The sequence below is a fragment of the Rhincodon typus genome, chromosome 11 (assembly GCF_021869965.1).
Source record: "Rhincodon typus isolate 14 chromosome 11, sRhiTyp1.1, whole genome shotgun sequence".
NCBI classification, from domain to species: Eukaryota; Metazoa; Chordata; class Chondrichthyes; order Orectolobiformes; family Rhincodontidae; genus Rhincodon; species Rhincodon typus.
In genome coordinates, this window is record NC_063342.1 from 64489374 (window position 1) to 64511195 (window position 21822).

The following is a 21822-nucleotide window of genomic DNA, read 5'->3' on the forward strand; positions in this document are numbered from 1 at the left end:
AACCAAAAAAGAATCCCCCTCGTCCTCACGTACCACCCCACCAACCTCCGGATCCAACGCATCATCCTCCGACACTTCCGCCATCTGCAATCCGACCCCACCACCAAAGACATCTTTCCCTCCCCACCTTTATCTGCTTTCCGGAGGGACAACTCTCTCCGTGACTCCCTTGTCCGCTCCACACTCCCCTCCAGCTCCACCACACCCGGCACTTTTCCCTGCAACCGCAGGAAGTGCTACACCTGCCCCCATACCTCCTTCCTCACCCCCATCCCAGGCCCCAAGAAGACTTTCCACATCAAGCAGATGTTCACCTGCACATCTGCCAATGTGGTATACTGCATCCGCTGTACCCGGTGTGGCTTCCTCTACATCGGGGAAACCAAGCGGAGGCTTGGGGACCGCTTTGCAGAACACCTACGCTCGGTTCGCAACAAACAACTGCACCTCCCAGTCGCGAACCATTTCAACTCCCCCTCCCATTCATCAGACGACATGTCCATCCTGGGCCTCCTGCAGTGCCACAACGATGCCACCCGAAGGTTGCAGGAACAGCAACTCATATTCCGCTTGGGAACCCTGCAGCCCAATGGTATCAATGTGGATTTCACAAGTTTCAAAATCTCCCCTCCCCCCACCGCATCCCAAAACCAGTCCAGCTCGTCCCTGCCTCCCTAACCTGTTCTTCCTCCCACCTAGCCCCTCCTCCCACCTCAAGCTGCACCTCCATCTCCTACCGACCAACCTCATCCCGCCCCCTTGACCTGTCCGTCCTCCCTGGACTGACCTATCCCCTTCCTAACTCCCTACCTACACTCACCTTTCCTGGCCCCATCCCCGCCTCTTCGACCTGTGTGTTTCCTCTCCACCTATCCTCTCCTCTATCCCTCTTCTATCCGCCTCCCACTCTCTCCCTATTTATTTCAAAACCCCCTTCCCCTCCCCCTTTTCTGATGAAGGGTCTAGGCCCGAAACGTCAGCCTCTCTGCTCCTATGATGCTGCTTGGCCTGCTGTGTTCATCCAGCCCTGCACCTTGTTGTCAAGGAATGTTTGGGAATTCAGTTAGCTGTTTGATCCTGTTTGCCTCTTTATCCATTCTGTATTAATTATTGGGAAAATGCATCATGATGAAGGAAGCTACAGAGCAGCATTACTCATATTTATAGGTATTCATGACAAAAATGTTAATTGACAAGTTTTTGCCTGTCTCTACATTGAAAGAGCTGAGTAGATTAATAATGTCTTTTTTCAAGCTTTTAATAGCCAGTGTTTCTAGTTCTGCTGCTTATTTTCTGTTAGCAGCTATTTCCATTGATGAAAGAAGTCGCTGTCAATCTATAGCACAGTAGTAACTAATTTTAAGGCTACCTGTTCAAATTGATGTGAATAGGTACATCCTGAGGTTAATTAAAGGTACTTCATGTTTTTGGGATGTTTCATTTAAATGGTTAGGTGCTTGTGCATCTCGAATTCTTGCAGAAATTTGAAAACTGCCTTGCATTCTCTTTGCCATTTTAAAGCATGACACAGATATTTGTGTGATGTTACATCATAGAATAATTAGATTCTGCACAAGCTAATTTTATAAGTTGCAACCAATGTTTTTGTTTGTGCATTGAAATTATTTAGGAATTCCATATTATTCAACTTCAATGTAAGTAGAGTGTGCTTTGGTAGTTGACCAATTTAATTCACTTTCCATGCAGATGAACTGGCCAGTAATCTTAAAAAAAAAAATTATGCCTAAACCTGTATCCACATTTATTATTTGCTACTTGTCCTTATTTTTCTCAATTGAAGACTTCTGTGTGATTTCTGAAAATACATGAGCGCTTGTAGTGCGCAGCACTTTTGGTAACCATAGTATGAAGGAAAAATATCAGAAAACAGCATCTGCTGAAATAGATTGACTATATATTTCAAAATCTGTTTTTTTTTAATTGGTAGTGAACAAATTGGAAAATACAGAAAGAAAAAAGTGTGAAAGATGTTGAACAGGTCGGCAGGCGAGTTAACATTTTGAGTCAGCCAATAAAATAGGGTAATGTTTTGGGCATGTCGTATGTATTGCTTATCGTTCCATCAATTAAAGACTTGGACATAATGTTAATTTTAATATATCTGACACCTCAGTAAATCTCTGCCAATTGTGTTATGTAAACTATGGCATTAATTCCACAATGATCAGGACTAAATCTCTATTTCACACCAAAATTGAGACAGAATATAGAACAGAGAATGAGTGCAGCTTCTGTGCGGGTTTACATCACTGTGATCCTACAGTTGGTCACAGTGATGTGCATACCGACATCCTCATTCAAAAATTACTGGCAAGTGTTTAATTCAAATTGACGATTCGGACCATAGCAGGAGCGACAACTGATGTGAGACTGGATTAAAATGCTAGTCCATTTGTGTTCGTTTGGACAAATGTATAAAATTCTTCTACTTTCTTGGTGTTGATGTCCAAGTTAAATGTACGTCAAACTTTAAAATATATTCCAAGCACCTTTAAAAATACAACCGGGAGTAAAATCAAAATTCTAGCACTGAATCGTTATTAGAGAATTTGAAATCATTGCTTCCTTAAAAAAAACAATGAAATTTGCTGTCTGAATTTTACAGTTGACCGTCTGCTGTAGTATTTGATGTCACGTGTCTCATAATGACATACTGGGATAGCACTGCAAGTATGACCAATACAAAAAATTGGTCAACTCTAATTATTAGAAACAGTGTCAGTGTTTACTTTTACTAACCATCTAAACGTGCAGTGGATTATTAGTTCTGTGGGGTATTATCCGAATGTCACGGTTTAATTTGTAAAAGCGCAATCAATTATTGATTACCAGCAGGTGATATTGACAATCAATTCATGTGTTATTTTGTGAAGTGTAAAATAGTAGAATCATTTGTCAAGAATGAACAGAATCAACTTGCACAATTATAATGTGATGAAGATTTATCGTGATTTTATTTTTTCCTGTGCTTATGAATAATTAAAATAATGACAGTTTTTGCTTGTTTCGTGCAGAGCCAGTTATTGTGGAAAAGTTCAAGGTTTTGGAGCAAAAATTAGAAATCACAGGTGCCATAGAACGTAAGGCAAGGGGAGTGGTAATGGTTGTAGAGAGGAGAAAATAAATTGGTCCAGAACAGGTCTTAACAGAATAAATGCCAGTTCTGATTGTAAGCAAAAACATGAAATTAAGATAGATTTGGGGAAGATAATTCAAAATGGAGGACAGAGTTCATGGTCTGAGTTATTATTGAGTCCAGAAGACTGTAACCTGTGTAATTGGAAAGTTAAGGTGCTGTTTGTCTAACTTGCATTTGGTTTCACTGGAACACTACAGCAGGCCTTGGACAGAAGTGTGAGCATGAAAGCAAGATGGTGTATTAAACTGATAAGTGACTAAAAGGTTGAGATTATGCGAGCAAACTGTTGAGAGATGTTCTGCAAGATAGCCACCCAGTCTACATTTGGTCTCCCCAGTATGGAGGAGACAATGTTGTGATTAGCAAATATAGGAGGATAAATTGGCAGGAGTAAAAGTAAATTATTCTTAACGTGGAACTAGCATCTGGGACGGAACTTTGGAGAGTGAGGAAAAAGGAGACAACAGGAACAAGTGAGATAACAAGGTGTAGAGCTGGATGAACACTGCAGGCCAAGCAGCATCAGAGGAGCAGGAAGGCTGACGTTTCGGGCCGAGACCCTTCTTCAGAAATGGGGGAGGGGAAGGGGGTTCTGAAATAAATAGGGAGAGAGGGGGAGGTGGATAGGATGGATAGAGGAGAAGATAGGTGGAGAGGAGACAGACAGGTCAAAGAGGCGGGGATGGAGCCAGTAAAGGTGAGTATAGGTGGGGAGGTAGGGAGGAAATAGGTCAGTCCAGGGAGGACGGACAGGTCAAGGGGGCGGGATGAGGTTAGTAGGTAGGAGATGGGGGTGGGGCTTGAGATGGGAGGAGGGGATAAGTGGGAGGAAGGACAGGTTAGGGTGGCGGGGATGAGCTGGGCTGGTTTTGGGATGCGGTAGGGGGAGGGGAGATTTTGAAGCTTGTGAAATCCACATTGATACCATTGGGCTGCAGGGTTCCCAAGCGGAATATGAGTTGCTGTTCCTGCAACCTGCAACAGGAACAAGTGTTGCATTGTGTAGGAAGCTACTGTGGGAAGGAGTGAGGATTGGATTGGGGTGTCATGAATGGATTGGTCCATTTGGAACATTGGTAGGGGAGAGGAAAATGTGTTTGGTGATGACATTATACTGGAGATAGCAGAGTGTGGTCCTTCAAATATAGAGGTTGGTGTGCTGAAATTGAGGACAAGGGGAACCTTGTCGTGATTCTGAGCTGTGTGGGAGGAAAGGGAAAGGACAAAAGTCTGTGAGATTAATCCAACACATTTGATAGCCCTGAAAAGCACTGTGGGAGGTATTGTCGGTTGAGACACCTCAAAAGCCTGACTGTGGACGGAGGCATCGTTGAAATGAATACAACGGGGACGGAGAACCTGAAGGAATGGAGCAGAGTCTTTGTCGAAAGCTGGTTGTGGAGGACTACAGTTGAGGTATCTGTGGGAGTCAGTGGGCTTGTAATGAATATTAGTAGATAACCTGTCCCTGGAAATGGAGGACAAAATATCAAGGAAAGCATGAGCCAAAGATGAATTGGGAAACTGAAAGAACCATGGAAATTGGAAGCCAGACTGAGTAACTTTCTCAGTTTTCACAATTATTATGTTGTGACAGGAGGCAGTTCAGCATTTTGGATTTACATTTTCAGAAAGCAGGAAACTGAACCGATACCATAATGAATTGATTAGAAATAGAGTCGTGGTAGTCCCCCTCCTACCGAGAAGTACAGGAAGCTATATTCCATTTAACCCACAAAAAGACGACCATAAATTGTACATATTTGGGTATTCACAGTCGCATGTTTTATTTGAAGGAAGTGAGACAAGTTAAATGAGAAATTGTTCAATAAAAGAATAATAAGCTCAGTCAGTTGGAGGAAGCTCGTAATCGATGGGGACCGGTGAGGTCTCCATTCAAGAAGTAAGTGGATAGTCCTCAAACTATCCTGGTGAAGAGGTGGTGGTCAAGGCCAGGATCCCGAATCTGTTCAAATGGCTGAGGTTCAGAAGAATCATGAATATACATTAGGAGAGACTGATCAAGGGAGGAAAAATAGAGTGAAGATCAAACAAAATAGATTGAGTGCTCAGGAAAAGACTGAAATGAATGATTTTCCAGAGCAGTGCAGTTTGTGAATTTTGGAAAAAAAAGTAGATGCAGGCTGTGAGAGGTTGGGGAAAGTTAAAGTTGCTTTTGGGAATTTTAGCATCTGCTGCTATTACCAGTTCCTAAAGATATTGTTGGTCATCTGAACGTTTTGTTTTTGACTCTTTTTAATCTTATGTAATGTTCTATTCATATTCCAAAACATTAAACAAGCATCTAAAGTAGTCGATGCTGCTTGGCCTGCTGTGTTCATCCAGCCTTGCACCTTGTTGTCTCGGATTCTCCAGCATCTGCAGTTCCTACTATATCTAAAGTAGTCGACGTTTTCTTGTAAACCGTACCTCCTCCTTCGTCTACAATTTTCCTTCTGATTTTGACCCATGAAGCCTAGTTGTTTAATCAAAATTTGACTGACTTTGTGTCAGAAGAGTTAAAGCTGATGTTCTTAATCAGTCCAGAAAAGGTGATTTGTTGTTTAAGTCATATAGACATGAGTGTCCCAAGCGTAGATCTGATACTGATAGACTGAATTTTATTTTTAACTTTTTATGGACATGAGTGGTAATGCTAGATGGAGCAGTTGTCATTTTAGGCAGTTTGAATCAGTATTGAGCTCACAATCTCCTTTTATTCTGATTCAGCAGCTTACTCAGTCCTGGACTGAGGGTGAAAGGCAACAAAATATAGGTTTCTCCTCCAATATTGTCATGCCAAGAAGCCACTTTTTGTTTCTTTGACCCACGGGCAAGCAACACTTCAGAAGGATTAAAAATTGGCTCAATTCAAACAGAATCTTAGAATTTTCATAGCAGTACAGATCAGTCATTTGGCCTTTTGTGTTTGTACTGCCTCTCTAAGAGCTGCTCAGTCAATCCCATTCCCCTTTTTCCCCAGCCTTGCGTTATTTTTTCTCTCTCGTTGAATATCCAATTGACTTTTGAAAATAAGTGGGCAGCTCACTACATATGTTCATCAGATGTTGTTATTGCACTCTAACATGTTTTGCAATTTTGCAATTAAAATATTGATATGTCAGTACAATGTATTAATATACATCGAAAATATAACTTCTTATTTAAGTGCAGCTTCATAACACTGAACTGTTGCTGATTTTTCATTTATTCTTTTATCAATTTTGAGCTGGAAATGATTGTAGGACTTTTTGTCAGCTTGGGTTAAAAAGAAAAAAAACCGACCAGGCAAGCTTTGTTTGTTTTTTGAAGTCCGGCCTGCAGGCTAATTGCACTCATTAGAGTGAGTTTTGAACCCTCAACCTTTTGACTCTGATGCAAATATGCCACCAAACATATCTGGTTGCTGTGCCATAACTGACAAAGCCAAAGCTTAAAACATGCTTTAGCTTGTTTTTGCATTAGTTTGTGCTTGCTCATGAGTTAACTGGTAGATCATTTTCATTGTTTATTGAAAGTAGCTTAATTCTTTTTTGACAACTTCAACCTCTGCATTCAGATATCAATTAAACTCTTAATGTTAATGTGTTAAAATGATCATCTTGGGATTTTATTTTTGATCATTTGTATTTTGATTTGTTGTAGGAAACCAATGAAATTGTGGCGATCAAGAAGTTTAAGGACAGTGAAGGTATGTGCAACCTGTAGCATTGTTCATAAAGGACAAATTACTGTCCTGCTTAATGGTAACATAAAAGTTTACAGCTGATGATGACTACAAAATGAGTTGTTTATCAGAAAATATTTCTTAGGTATCTTTATCCTGGCATATAGTTATGTATAAACCTTTACATGTAGAGCTTCATATTAATTACCATATGATATTAAGTCATCTCAGTAGCAATAAATTCTTAATTCACGGTAACGCTTTGCTTCATTCTGCAAATCCTCTCTGTTTATGAGCTTTCCTATCTTGCCAAATGAAACATAGATTGAATTTACATGTAACATGCTCGAATATGAAAATAAATTGTAAGCGCTTTTACAGGTGTATAAAGAAGGGAATGATTAAACTGAAAGTTGGTCCCTTAGAAGCAGACAAGGGAAATTATGGGGAGTGAAGAAATAGCAGAGATTTTGAACCAATATTTCATGTTTCTCAACAGGAGAATAGATGGAAACAAGTTACATAACAGAAATAAAGGATAACTTGGGTCTTAAAAAAATAAGATGGTAAGGTGATTCATTCCAACTGCCTCAAAAGGTGGTGAAAGCTGTTTTCAAGTCTGATATCAGAAGATGCTTGATAAGATGGTGGTATCGTGATAGATAGGAATGCAGAGTCGTCCAAAGACTCGTAATCGTATTGAATGATGGAGCCATGCTTCACCAGTGGGTGCTGATGAAATGTGGCCATCCTGTTTTGCACATCACTACCCGGGAAAGATCAGTAAAAACAGAGAGCGACCTTCTTGTGCTTTGCTTCTACATTAAACTGTGTGCGCCTGGTATCATCCGAGACCAAATCATGCTGCACAGAATTCCACAGACATCTGTGATCTTCATATTAGTACCAACTGGATCTAATCATCACCAGACATGACTCTTTCTGCAGCATTCTCAACGCACGGCTATCACCGTGATAATTAATGAAGATCACTCCCTGGTGTGCACTAGAGGTGGAATTGAAGATTTTACCTTCAAAGCAGAAATGAACACCCTGATATAAATCACCCACCCAGATGAAGCAGCTCCTTGACTCAATTGAGCAGGTGATCTCTGGCATTCCCACACTAAGTGTTCAATTGAAATAGAACATACTTCCAGACACCAGCTTCAATTAGCACACACAAAATATGGGAAGCAAGATTGAAAAAAGTTTTGAATGTTTTGAGGCTAACATCACTTGATGCAATCTGTCATTGAAGCCAGGCCGTTTGCTTTCATTAATTGCAAGAGAGATCTGAACGAGGAAACTTGAGAGTACTACGAGCCACTAGAAATAAAATCCCAACAGACCGTTTAGTGGTGTTCTAATTGGCTACAACTTTGCACGAATATTCAGATACCCTCCTACACAATGCTTGGAGACCAAAAAGGTAATGGCTATATGAGCAAAGAAAATGGCTCAATTGAAAACCAATGCAAGGAAGTTCATCACAGATTACAATACAGTACAGTAGTTGGAGATAGTTACACATCCGTCTTGGGGAACCAGCATTCCTAGAAATCTGTTTTCTGTAAATCTCTTCTGTCTCCTGGAAGGAGGATGCAGTCCCATATTGTGATGCAGAAACTTTGACTTTGTACAACAGCAAGGACTGTTGGGGTGATTGCAATAATGTTGATTAATCTCCCTACTGAGCATCATGAGAAAAGTATTCATCAATATTGGCCCTGTCAGACAACCAATTCTTCATTAAATTGCTTCATGCTGGTGATGCCATGTTAGCATTCCGTACCAAGGAACACCTTTTCAAGAGATTGTAGAACAACACTAACATGAATAAGAATGCCATACTACCAGTCTACTAAGATGACTTTTTCTGATCCCCAGAGTGGAAACGCACATTAGGTGAAACAATTGGAGCACGCAGAATCTGATTATAGAGTTTTCACCTATTTCCTGAGTCTTGGATAAGTTTTTAATGCCACTTGCCTTAAATCCTTTACTGCAGTTCAGTGAAGAGCTGATTAGACTTGTTTGTACTGTTTTAGTGATAATTCAGAGGTATAGATAGAGTGGACAGCCAGAGACTTTTTCCTCGGGTAGAGGTAGCTATTACGAGGGGGCATAGTTTTAAAGTGAGTGGAGGTAGATAGAGGGGAGACATCAGAGGTAGGTTCTTTACTCAGAGAGTGGTAGGGGCGTGGAGTGCATTGCTGGAGAGGGTAGTGGAGTCGTTCTCATTAAGGGCATTTAAGTTGCTATTAGATAGGCATATGGATGATAGCATAAGGTAGGGGTGGAGGTTAGATAGACCTTAGGTTTAGGATAAAAGTTCGGCACAACATTGTGGGCCAAAGGGCCTGTACTGTGCTGTACTGTTCTAGGTTCTATGTTCTATGTTCATATGGATTCAGCTCCTGGTTTAAATAAAGCACCTCTGAAAGCTAACTGCCTTGTAAAGATTGCTAAATTCTTCTTATCAATTTTCTGATGGTACAGTATGCTGGGGAGGATTTAGACCTTTTCAGAAAAATTGATTCAGTAAGATAAATCTTTGAACAACAGGTGAGCTTTGTGTTACTATTAGCAGCACCCCCAAATCTCAATCAATCCAGTTATCAACCCTTAAAGGTGAACAAACTCTGCAATAAGTTAACTGACTATTTAATCCAAGTGTTGTTTGGAAAAGTGTTACTGTGCACCTGAGTTGAAGTGATCTGTTATGAAAAACAAACAGTTGGAGAACCTTCATGTTTGAGCATCACGCATGACTCATTAGCTAAGTTCGGTCAATTTCTTCAACACTAATCAAGAACCCAGCATTTTTGGAAATGTCGGCTTGATCATTGATGTATTGGCCTCCTCTGTAAGTCTTGTAATTTCTGCCATACTGACCTTATGATGGCATTTAAAGCCTTATAATTCCTTTTCTACTGTGTGGGGGGAGAAAAATGCAATTTTGGAAGCAAAAAGTTTTATGTTGGTTTAATTTCAGGCAAACGCTTTGAAAACAATTATTTTGCAATATGTTTAATGAAGTGTCATGTTTTACCAACATCTGAAGGAGAAATAAGTTACTGCATCTTGTAATTAATGCATTTTTTCCCCAGAAAATGAAGAAGTTAAGGAGACAACTTTAAGAGAGCTTAAAATGCTCCGTACTCTAAAACAAGAAAATATTGTTGAACTTAAGGAGGCCTTTCGAAGAAGAGGAAAACTTTATTTAGTATTTGAATATGTGGAGAAGGTGAGTGATTCTAAGTTAGAGACTTTTCTGCCTGATTTCAGGGGTGGCTTCTCTTTCAGCATTTATACAGAGAAAATATTCTCCACTTGGTTAGTGTGTAAATGGATCACATGACATGGTCAGGTGTGAAGTCTTCAAAGGTTCCATTTTCATCTTTGATTTACTAAGAGGTGTTAGCCAAAGAACTGATTGGAGTAAGAACATTTCCTGAGTTAGTTTAGGCATAGGACAAGAAAAAGAACCCAAGATTGCTGTCTTGGTCACCATCCAGTAATCAGTGTTGGAAATTTGCAACGTGCACTGATGAAGAGAAGGTTGATAACTTACAAACATCTCGTAGCACCTCAGAGGAGCATTATCAATCAAAATTTGATATCAAGGCACGCACAATGGTCAGGTAGATGATCGATGTTTGACCAAGCATATTTAAAACATCTTAAAATAATCTTGAGAGGCCGGAAGCTTTATTGAGTGAATTCCCTATCTTGGGCCTGGACTACTGTAGACCTCGCTGACAATGCTAAAATTGTACAAAAGCAGAGATGAGCAAGAGACCACTCGTGTTTTCTTACAATCTGTCATTAAGGCTGATGTGACAAATGGCCTTTTTTTAAAAAAAAACCACTGCCAAACTCGGGTGTGTAGAAGTGTGCCTCAACTTGAATCATTGTTTTCAGAGTGCCAAAAATTCTGATGTTGAGGAGAAAGAAAATGCGAAGATATATTGTAGAGATTTTAGCAATTATTTAGAATGTATGATCCCAGGAGAATGAATTTATTTATTTTACTGTCTTAATCAGCCCTAGAATAAAGATATGCCTATTTAAATAATAATTTATTTCTGGTGAAGATGTGAATAATGGATTAATTTCTACTCTAAAGCTAAGATTTGATTTTCCCATTTTAAGAAAATCATTGCAGTATATGCTTTTCTAATACAGGCGGAAACTAACAACAGTATTTTAAAATTTAATAGAATGCACTTTTCTGTCTAACTGCTGTGTGAAGTAATGCTCTTCATGATGATATGGAAAGAGTATGTTCGTTTTGTTTTCAGAATATGCTTGAATTACTTGAAGAGATGCCAAATGGTGTTCAACCTGAAAAAGTACGAAACTACATTTATCAACTAATCAAAGCAATTCACTGGTGCCACAAGAATGACATTGTCCATCGAGGTAACTACTCCAAAAGTAATCATTTTCTACTGTAATAAATAAAAATGAGTCTTGCTGCTTAAATTTGTAATTATAGTGTATTTTTCTAAGGACAGTGTGATTTCGTTCAGCATTGTGCTATTTTTGTACTAACCAAGTCAAAATATCAAATGTTATTGTAAACGAATTTAACAGTAGCTGAGCTTGCAATTGTTCAAGGTTTAACAATTACTACACATGGAGCCGAGATATAGAGGGTGGGGTTTTCCATCCTATATGCTGATAATTAGAGTTCAAGATATTCTGTGCACATTGAGATATTCATTTTGACATCTCATACACGGATTTAATCTTCATGTTTTCTAATGGAAAATATATATTGAGGATTTCCATTTTGAGTACTAATTTTAGAGGCATCATCAAACTGTAACAACAGTTTTAAGGTAGCTTCTTCCCTGCTGTTATTAGACTTCTGAATAGACACCTCAAATTTTGAATTTAATGTTGATCTTGCTGCTTTGTGCACCTTGTCTGCAGCCATGACATTGTATTCTTTGCTCTGTTCTATTACCTTTATACACTTTTATGGTGTGATCTGCCTGTACTGCGCACAAATCAAAACATTTCACTGTACCTAGGTACATGTGGCAATAATAAATAAAATCAAATCTTCGTTTGAAATGAAACAAAGGCATTACTGGACTACTTTTTCCATTTTTATATTTCTTCCTCCTGTGGTCATTCTCTGTATGATAGTCATATTTGAATTAGGTTTTATTGTCATATGCATTCAAGTAAAGTGATACAGGAGTACAGTGAAAGTTTACAATGTCACCACTCACAGTACCACAAAGAAATAAGTTAAAAGTTCAACATCAGTTATTGTCAGCATCAAGTAGTAAATAATAAAGTTAAAAGTTCCAAATTACAGTCCTCCTTAAGCTATAAGCCTGCAGTCACTCCATGCTGGGCTTTCCCCACGAGGGCCTGATCTCGGTCCTGTGTTGGGTTTGATCACTCAATCCTTGCTCCTCCATGCTGCTGTCTCGCTACCAACTGCCATCCTCTCTTCACCCGTGCTGGAGTCGATCTCTTGATCCCTGTGTCTCTGCATAGCCATCTTGCCACCGACTGCTAGGCCACCAAGAGTCCTGTGCTGGTGCTGCTCCATGCCCTTGGCTACTTTAATGATTTCCCCCCAACTGCCAGAGTTCTGCCTGGGCACACCAACCTTCTTGTGGCCGACCAACAAAGTCCCTGCTCTGGGTGCCCAGCTGCTGCCGCCTCACCGTTGCCTCCATGATTAAGCTGCTTCCAGAAGGTGAACAGAGATTTTAAAAAAGACTAAAAAGAACTTAGAGAAAAAAGCAAGAAAAGAGGAAAGAGAAGGGTTCAGAACGGCTGAGCTCCAGCTCATGATCTGTACTCCACTGCCATCTGGAATCCTTTGAGGCCAAGATGACTTCAGTGATGATGCATCAAATGGCAGAGCAGACTTCATAGTGGGTATTGATGCACCTTTCAAAGAGCTAATGCTTTATGTTTTAGCAGGATTCAATAGACAATAATTGGGATGGAATTACAGGCTGATTCTTTGACTCTACATTTCCCCCAGACCCCATGTCGTTGAGGCCAATGATAGTAACCCACTTAGCACAGTCTGGGAATTAAATGAACTAGATTTGTGTGGCTCATTCCATATCAGATATAAGCTGAGCCATGTAATGGGCTCTATTAAGGTGAATACTTCAAATAGAAGCTCTATTTTAAACTTTTGTCCTACTTAATCTCCATTCTGGACTCTGAGATGTAAGGTGAACAATCTACTTTCCATTGTCTTGTTGTTTGTCCAATAACCATTTACGAGGAGATGTGAGTTGACATGCGTTCAATAGTTGTCTATAACAATTTGCAGCATGCACCTTGTATCTTTGATGCAAAGTATTTGCATTCCAAGACCAAATAATCTAGGCACTTAAATATGTAAAAAGATTAAGGTAGAGAAGGATGCCTATTGTTGACGAGTAAACCACAGGTCATCTGTTGGTTCTTTTTCAATGCTTCTTTTGTTTACTGATTAATATCAAGTTCCTGAAAAATCTGTGCCAATAGAATAATTTGCAATGGTTTCTAGAGGTAATTATTTCAGATCTATGCAAGGTAAGATAGCCGGTGTGAATTCCATTTTGTATAATCTTCATTGTGAAAGCAAAATTAACTAGTTCAGTTTGGTGAAGAAAATTTTTCAGAACTGTCAGTCAGATGAGATCCTATTTTAAGTCCTAGTTAGCTAATAATAGTAATGTGTTCTTTTTTTAGACATAAAACCAGAAAACCTTTTAATCAGCTACAATGACATGTTAAAGTTGTGTGATTTTGGTAAGTCATAATTATTTTCTTCTGTCTCTAATAAACACATTGAATAACAAATCAGGGAGCACATTGACAAAACTGATGGCTTGGATGGTGCATCAAATACATCTAATGATCTAATCAAAAGGTACATAAAGTTGTCAGTTTTATCAAATTCTTTTGTAGAGTGTACAAGTAGAGTCCACAAGTCGTTTAGAATCATAGAAGACTAGGACACAGTAGATTGGAGGTTGTCTTTTTGAAAGAGCAACCAACTTAGACCCACTCCTATCCACTTGCCTATTTTCCTTAATTTTTTTTTCTTGCAACTACTTTTCCAATTCCTATTTGAAAGCTATTGTTGAATTGCTCCACCACATCATTGCCATTTGTTGCCTAAAAGATTATTCTCTCATGTCATCTCCAGTTCTTTTGCTAATCATCTTAAATTTATGTCATCTATTTGGGAGTACTTTAGCCATTGGAAAAGTTTATCATTTACCTAAGGACTCCAGTTAATTGGGAAAATTACATTTCCAACCACTTGGAAATTAGTTAGCGATAATAATGTTATTATTCTTAAGGTGCCACATTATGTATGTAACCAAGTTACAAATTAAAACTTTGTTAAATTGCATGAACTGAGTTATTAAATTGATTTTTTTTGTGTGGGTTCTGGTTAGGAATCATGTTGATGCTAAGTTTCTATCAGGTTGTTGGGGTTTAAAGTTACCAACTCTCTTACCCACAAAAAATGCTTCCATTAATTTGCTAACAATCAGCAATCACGATACTTATGTCACAAGTCTAATCAATCAGTTCAGATGTGTTTTGACTGCACTGGAGCAGGTGTGACTTGAACCTGAGCCTTAGAGGCAAGGACAACTGTGCCACAAGAACCTTGCGAACATCACATATAACATGAAAAACTATTGTTTACTTTTGGACTCCTGGCAGAACATTGCCTCGTTGATAGAATGTGTGTCATGACCAAAGGCAAATTAACTTGGAATGGTGCAAATCAAGGTAAATGAATACAATTTTTCAGCCATTATAAAAAAAAAAGGTTACAAGGAGATCAAAACTGGGAGCATTCAGGAATATTTGACCTTATGGAGAGTCGGAAGAAATGGAAATGGTGGTGGGGGTAGCACTGAAAGTAAGAAATCAAATGAGGATAGTTGAGAGAGATGATCTCGGCTTGAATGATGTAGAGTCCTTTCGGTGGAGGTGAAAAAGAGTATGGGAAAGAAGACATTGGCAGGAGTAGTGTACAGACCCCCAAAGAGTAGCATGTGAGAAGGGCTAGATACTAACAAATAATAGGATCATGTAAAAAGAATAGAGCAATAATTATGGGTGATTGTAATCTTTATGTTGATTGGGTTCATCAGAATGGAAAGGGTAACTATAGCAACGTATTCATAGAGTGCATTAGGGATGGTTTCCTGGAGCAGTGTGTCATTGAGCCAACCAGAGAACTGGAATCTGGTAATAGGTAATGAGGCAGGCTTAATAAATGACCTCAGAGTAAAATATCCCCTAGGAAGTAGTAATCGTAACACAGAATTGAATATGCAGTTCAAGACTGAAAAACTTGGGTCAGAAACAGCTGTGTTTAACTAAAATGAAGGAAATTGAAATGGAATGAAGAATGAACTGGGTGGATAGATGAACAGGAATGACAGTAAGCAAGCAATGGCAAACATTTAGACTCGTATAATAATAGAATTCCTACAGTATGGAAAGAGGCCATTTGGCCCATTGAGTCTGTACCATCCCTCTGAAGAGCATCCCACCCAGACACAGACTCCTACCCAATCCTGCATTTTTACCTAGCCTGCACATCCCCTGTAACTATGGACAGTTTAGCATAGCCAATCCACCCAGTCTGCACATCTGTGGACTGTGGATGGAAACTGGAGCACGTGGCAGAAACCCATGCAGAAGTTGGGAACGTGCAAACAGGCAGTCACCCAAGAATGGAATTGAATCCGAGTCCCTGACACGGTGAAGCAGTTGTGCCAACCACTGAGCCACCGTGCCGCCCATTGTTTAAGGAGGTAGTTCGTGACTCTCAGCAAAAATACATCCCTGTGAAGAGGAAAGATTCTGAGAGGGGTAAACCAACTATGGCTAACTCAGGAAGTGAAGGAGAGTGAGAGTATGAAGGAGGGCGTAGTGGTAGCACTGAAGACTAGGATAAATACAGAATCCAGGAAAGGAGGACTAAAAAGATAATAAAAACAGTGAGAATAAACTACATGGGCAAACGAGTAAGGAATATAAAATATGACAATAAGAGCTTTTTTAAATGTCTGAAATGGAACAGAAAAGTCAAAGTGGACACAGGGCCTTTAGAAAATGAATCTGAGGAAATGGTTTTAGAGGAAAAGGAAATTGTAGAGAGTTAAACAGATATTTTACATAAGGCTTTATGGTGGAAAACACTTCGAGCATTCCATTAATATTAAAGAATACGGGGGAGGAATAAAGTAACATCACCATCAGGAAAGAAGTATTATTTGACAAACTACTAAGACTAAAGGCAGATAGGTCCCTTGTCCTTGATGGCTTGCAGCCTAGAATCCTGAGAGAGTTAGTTGTTGAGATAGTGGATTCATTGGTTGTAATTATTCAAAAATCACTGATTCTGGAGAAGTAGCAGAGCATTGGGACACTGCTAATGTGACACCAGATGCCAAATTACAGTTTTGCTAACTATTGAAGTCTTTAAAATTAGTTTGCTGAGGCGATAGTGTTATTCCTGTTTTCACTAAAATCTCAGATGTGGTATTAATCTTACTACACGATTACAACTTGCACTGCCAGCAAGTTGAGGTAAGAAATTAGCCAGAAGGGTTAAATTTCCAACTTACACCATTGAATTGAAGAAATTTCAGCAAATTCTGGGCCATAGTTTTGTGAAAGAGTTTATAAACTTACACAAATTCTTTGAGGGTGGACATTGAGAAAGATAACAGCACTTTAGCTTTCGAGTTTTATCTTGCATTATTTAACTATTATGTTCTATTTCAAACCCAGTTCAACAAAGAAAGAACATTTAAACAATAGAAAGCTACAAATTTAAAAGTCAAACATGTCTTCTCCAGGTTGAGAAGGCATTTGCCTGTTCTTAGATTTATTTTAACTTTTGACTCAAAAGAGAAAATGTCACTAAGCCATTAATGGCTCTGGAGAAGTGCAGAACAGATTATCCTTGTGCACTGCAAAAATGAGGAGAAATAAATATATTTATATAAAGCCTTTCATATCCTTCTATACTTGAAAACACTTCACAAGTAAGTTTAAGTCACTGTTGGTTCTGTGCAGCAGAAAATTTGCACAAAAGAGGTTACACAAACTGCATAAAAGCACGCTATTCAACTTCGGTTCTGCCATTTATTCATGGAGCTGATCTGTAACTCAACTCCACCTGAAGGTAATTGACACAAAAACACAGCTCTTTTGAAGGTGCTAGATCCAGATTTACAGACACCTTATTTCATAAAAGCATATTTTGATTTCACTCCAGATTGGCTCAATTCAAATTTTAAGGTCTTGTCTTCCTGTTTTGGATTTCCATGGCAGAGGAAATGTTATTTTGTAACTAGCCCTAAAATTCCGTTGTTATTTTAAGCACTTCAATTAGATCATTGTTCAGTCTTTTGAAAAAGGAAATTCAAGGTAGTTTATTCATCCTGTATTCCTTATTTAACCTTTAAGGTCTGGGGAATCTGTGCTGTACCTACTTCAAGGCCAATACAGTATATTCTCCCCAAGATACTCCACTGGGGTTTGAACAGCCTTTTTCTAAGTAAAATAAAACTTCCTCCACTTCGTATGCCAGTCCCCTTGAAATAAAGGCCACATTCTATTGTCTGATTTATTCTTGTAGTTTGAGCACCAGGTTCTAATGATTTCAGGACTGGAACTCCCAAATCCTTTTGCTTCTGCAAAGTTCCTACTCTTAGTAATTTATCTTTGTTAAATCCAAAGTAAATGACCTTTCATTTCGCATAGAATTCAGTCTGCCGTAATTTTGATATCTCAGTTAATCTGCACATCTGCCATCTACAGATTTCTCCAAACTATTTGCTTATGCAGCTCCTGGTTTCTTCATCCAAGTCATTGCTATATATTGTGAAAAACTGAGACCTTAGTCTTGATTTCTAGAGAAACATGTAAGTGTAACTCTAAATAAATATTACAATTGGTGAATAATGGCTTAAATTTTATCTTTAATCAACTGGCTTTCTGCACTTGAACCTGGTAGCATCCTGTTGTCCGCAGGATAAAATTGGAGCCAGTCTTTACACAAGGTTATGTTCATTTATAAAGAGTTACAAGCATGTACCTTCCAATAAATAAGATTTCAATCTGTGTCTTTTTTATTATTATTTAATCTATTTTTCTAATCAACCTGTTCAGAGATGTTATTACACACCTTTGGAGCAGGTGTGACTTGAACCCATGCCTCTTGGTCCAGGGACAGGGACAGTACCACTGCATCACAACAAGGCACTTCTGTGTCTGTTTAAAGGGATTCAAGTGAAACACATGAAATAATACGTTAATGCTGACCATCTGTAAATAATAAAGAATTATCATTTGACTTGACATATATAGTTAATCAGAGAACATACCCTTTGTCCTTATTTCTGACGTACTTACACAGCTTCTATCTTGTACTTACTTGTTTATGTATTTTGTGTGCTATCTGATTTGCCGTTACTTAGGGTTGTGATGGATTTAATCTGATTTCTTTTGTTATGTAGTGGAAGTTGACCCTTCTCTGTGAACCAAAATCAAAACACCCAAAGAGGAGCGCCTTGCCCTATAATCTATAAAAGAAGTGTGAAAAGTGGTGTAACCTACCTTTCAGCAACTTGTAGTGGTTAAACAAAATAAATCCCTGACATACACACTACAGTCAACGAGTAACAATTTATCTAACAGTGAACAAATTAACTAATCTATTAACAATCCGAATAAATCTCTTCTAACTACTAACTATTCACGAATAAAGTGAGATTCTAATGGTATACTGTTGCAACAAATACAAGTCCCACTTATATTCAAAAAAATTTAGTCTCTCAAAATTACGGCCAGGTGACATGTCTTCTGGAATGTTCTGTGCCTTCACTGTCAGTTCTTCTGTCAGGAATACTAACTGGTTGTGCTGTCGATACCATTGGTATTTAGATGGTATTTTCTCTGGAGGAGGCTGTGAGAGCCAGTGATTCTAGCTTGATAACTCTGGCAGATGGCAGCTAGCTCTGGAACCTTGTCCAACTGATCCGTTCTTTTAAACCCTTGATGACATATCAATATTTTTTGAAATAGGATTGGTCTGATGTTGTCAAAACCATCAGATTTAAATTTAATTGGTTTTTGGTATCTAAGTCCTGGTTCAAATTGATTGGCTAAATTCAAAACCTGTCTTGGTGAAAGCTGCTGCTTAGCCTGCTAATTGTATGGCCTTTTGATACAGATGTTTCAATTCAAACGCTGTCTGTGTACCAGCAAACTTTCAAGCTGCTGCTCACAGACCTCCATTTTAAATCTCTAAGCACAGAAAAAGTGCACAATCTTTTAAAGGGACCACGTAATGCCTTCCCCCCCCTAGCATTTTACAAACATCAACTTCTAATTTCCTGCCTCCCAATCCACAAGTACTCTATCCAACTTCGCAACAATTTCAATTGCTTTTATTGCTTAGTTTATGTAGCTTATTTTGCCATTTTATTTATATCAGTCTTGAACCATTGATTTACTTTAAATTTCTGAACATTTTCATTCTTGCCTCTTGTATGAACATCTTTCCTCCTAGTTCTTGACCATCTGTGTGAATTGGGGTCATCACAATGGAGTTGGCCACCATTATACATTTCCTTCTGTCAGTTACCATACATCTTCCAGTCCAGTTGCAGTTAACACTTTTGCTACTTCATTTAAATAACTGGCCTTAGGCCATCCTCCTCCTTTTCCTGGGAGTCCTGTCTCCATCACTTGCACAAAGACATTTCCCCCTCTGCAGCAGATGACTATACCATTTCACAATCTTCTGGCAACTTCCTTGCGTTGTCCCACATCTTTACTGAATTTCTTTTTCTCCCACCCTACCTACCCCATGGAACGTGATGGCCTAGTGCTAATATCACTAGACTGTTAATCCAGAGACCCAAATCATATTCTGAACACCAGGTTTGAATCCTGCCATGGCAGATTGTGGAGTTTTGAATTCAATTTTTAAAAAATCTGGAACTAAGAATCTGTTGATGACCCTGAAATCATTGGTTGTCGGAAAAACTGATCTGGTTCACTAGTGTCCTTCGGGGAAGGAAATCAGCCAGCCTCACATGGTTTGGCCTACATGTGACCCCAGACCCACAGCAATGTGGTTGACTCTCTGTTACCCTCTGAAATGGCCTAGCAAGCCATTCATTTGTACCAATCACTGTGAAGTCTCAAAGAAATGAAACCAGAAGGATCACCTGGCATCGATTTAGGCACTGGAAAAGATGACGGCAGAACAGCCCTGTTGACTCTACAAAGTCCTCCTCACTAACATTTGGGGACTAGTGCCAAAATTGGCAACAACCTGACATTGTCTGTAAGGTATGATTCCGTGATTATGACTATGTCCAAGACATCACCATCACCATCTCTGGATATGTCCTGTCTCACCAGCAGGCCAGACCCAGTAGAGGTGGCGGCAAAGTGCTGTATAGTCGGGACGGTGTTGCCCTAGGAGTCCTCAACTTTGACTCTGGACCACTTGAAGTCTCATGGCTTCAGGTTAAATGTGGGCAGGGAAACCTGATTATCACATACTGTCCTCTCTTAGCTGATGAATCAGTACTCCTTCATGTTGAATCCCCACTTGGAGGAAGGCTGAGGATTGCAAGGGCACAAGACGTACTCTGGTTGGGGATTTCAATGTCCACCACGAAGAATGGCTCGGCAGCAGTACGACTGGTCGAACTGGTCTGGTCCTAAAGGATATAGCTGCTAGACTGGGTCTCCGGCAGGTGATGACAGAACTAATGAGGGCAAGATATACTTGACCTCATTCTTACCAATCTGCCAGCTGCAGGTGCATCTGTCCATGACAGTATCGGTAAAAGTGACCGTCTCACAGTCCTTGTGAAGATGAAATCCTGTCTTCACATCGAGCACAACCTCCATCGTGTTGTGTGGCGCTATCACAGTGCTAAATGGGATAGACTTCGAACAGATCTAGCAGCTCAAGCCTGGGCATGCATGAGTGCTGTGGGACATCAACAGCAGCAGAATTGCACTCAACAATATATAACCTCATGGCCCAGCACATGCCCCACTCAACCATTACCTTTGAACCAGGGTTGATCCCCTAACTTAATTCAGACTGCAGGAGGGTGTGCCAGGATCAGCACCAGGCATACTTGAAAGATGAGGTGTCAACCTGTTGAAGCCACCAAATAGGACTGCTTTCATGCCAAACAGCATAAGCCGCAAGTGTTAGAGCAAAGCAATCCCACAACCAACGGATCAGATCTAAGCTCTGCAGTCCTGCCACGTCCAGTCACGAATGGTGTTGGACGATTAAACAACTCCCTGGAGAAGAATGCTCCACAAATATCCCCATCCTCAATAATGGAAGATCCCAGCACATCAGTGCCAAAGGTAAGCCTGAAGCTTTCACAACAATCTTCAGCCAGAAGTGCTGAGTGGATGATCCATCTTGACCTTTTCCAGTGGTCCCCAGCATGACAGATACCAATCTTCAGCCAATTTGATTCACTCCACATGATATCAAGAAAAGGTTGGAGGCACTGGATACTGCAAAGGCTGTGGGCTCTGACAACATTCTGGTAATAGTACTGAAGACTTGTGCTCCAGAACACGCCGCTCTCCTAGCCAAGCTGTTCCAGTACAGTTACATCACTGGCATCTACCTGACAATGTGGAAAATTGCCGAAGTACATAAAAAGCAGGACAAATCCAACCCAGCCAATTACCACCCATCAGTCTGCTGTCGATCATCAGCACAGTGATGGAAGGTGTCATCAACAGTGCTATCAAGCAGCACCTGCTCAGTGACACCCAGTTTGGGTTCTGCCGGGGCCACTCAGCTCCTTGACTTCATTACAGCTTTGGTTTAAACAGGGACAACAGCGCTGAATTCCAGAGGTGAGGTGAGAGTGACAGCCCTTGACATCAAGGCTGCATTTGACTGAGAGTGGCATTAAGG

At 39.7% G+C, this 21822-nt stretch overlaps 1 protein-coding gene across 3 annotated transcripts in view; it reads left to right on the top strand.

Annotated features, from left to right (window-relative positions):
* Window positions 1–21822, top strand: part of LOC109930520 (cyclin-dependent kinase-like 5) — a 104913-nt gene that overhangs the window by 55476 nt on the left and 27615 nt on the right. For all 3 annotated transcript variants that reach the window (XM_048602707.1, XM_048602708.1, XM_048602709.1), the window contains exons 4-7: window positions 6806–6851; window positions 9941–10077; window positions 11135–11255; window positions 13554–13613. In XM_048602707.1, coding sequence (XP_048458664.1) covers window positions 6806–6851; window positions 9941–10077; window positions 11135–11255; window positions 13554–13613 — 364 coding nt within the window. The remainder of the gene's footprint in view (window positions 1–6805; window positions 6852–9940; window positions 10078–11134; window positions 11256–13553; window positions 13614–21822) is intronic.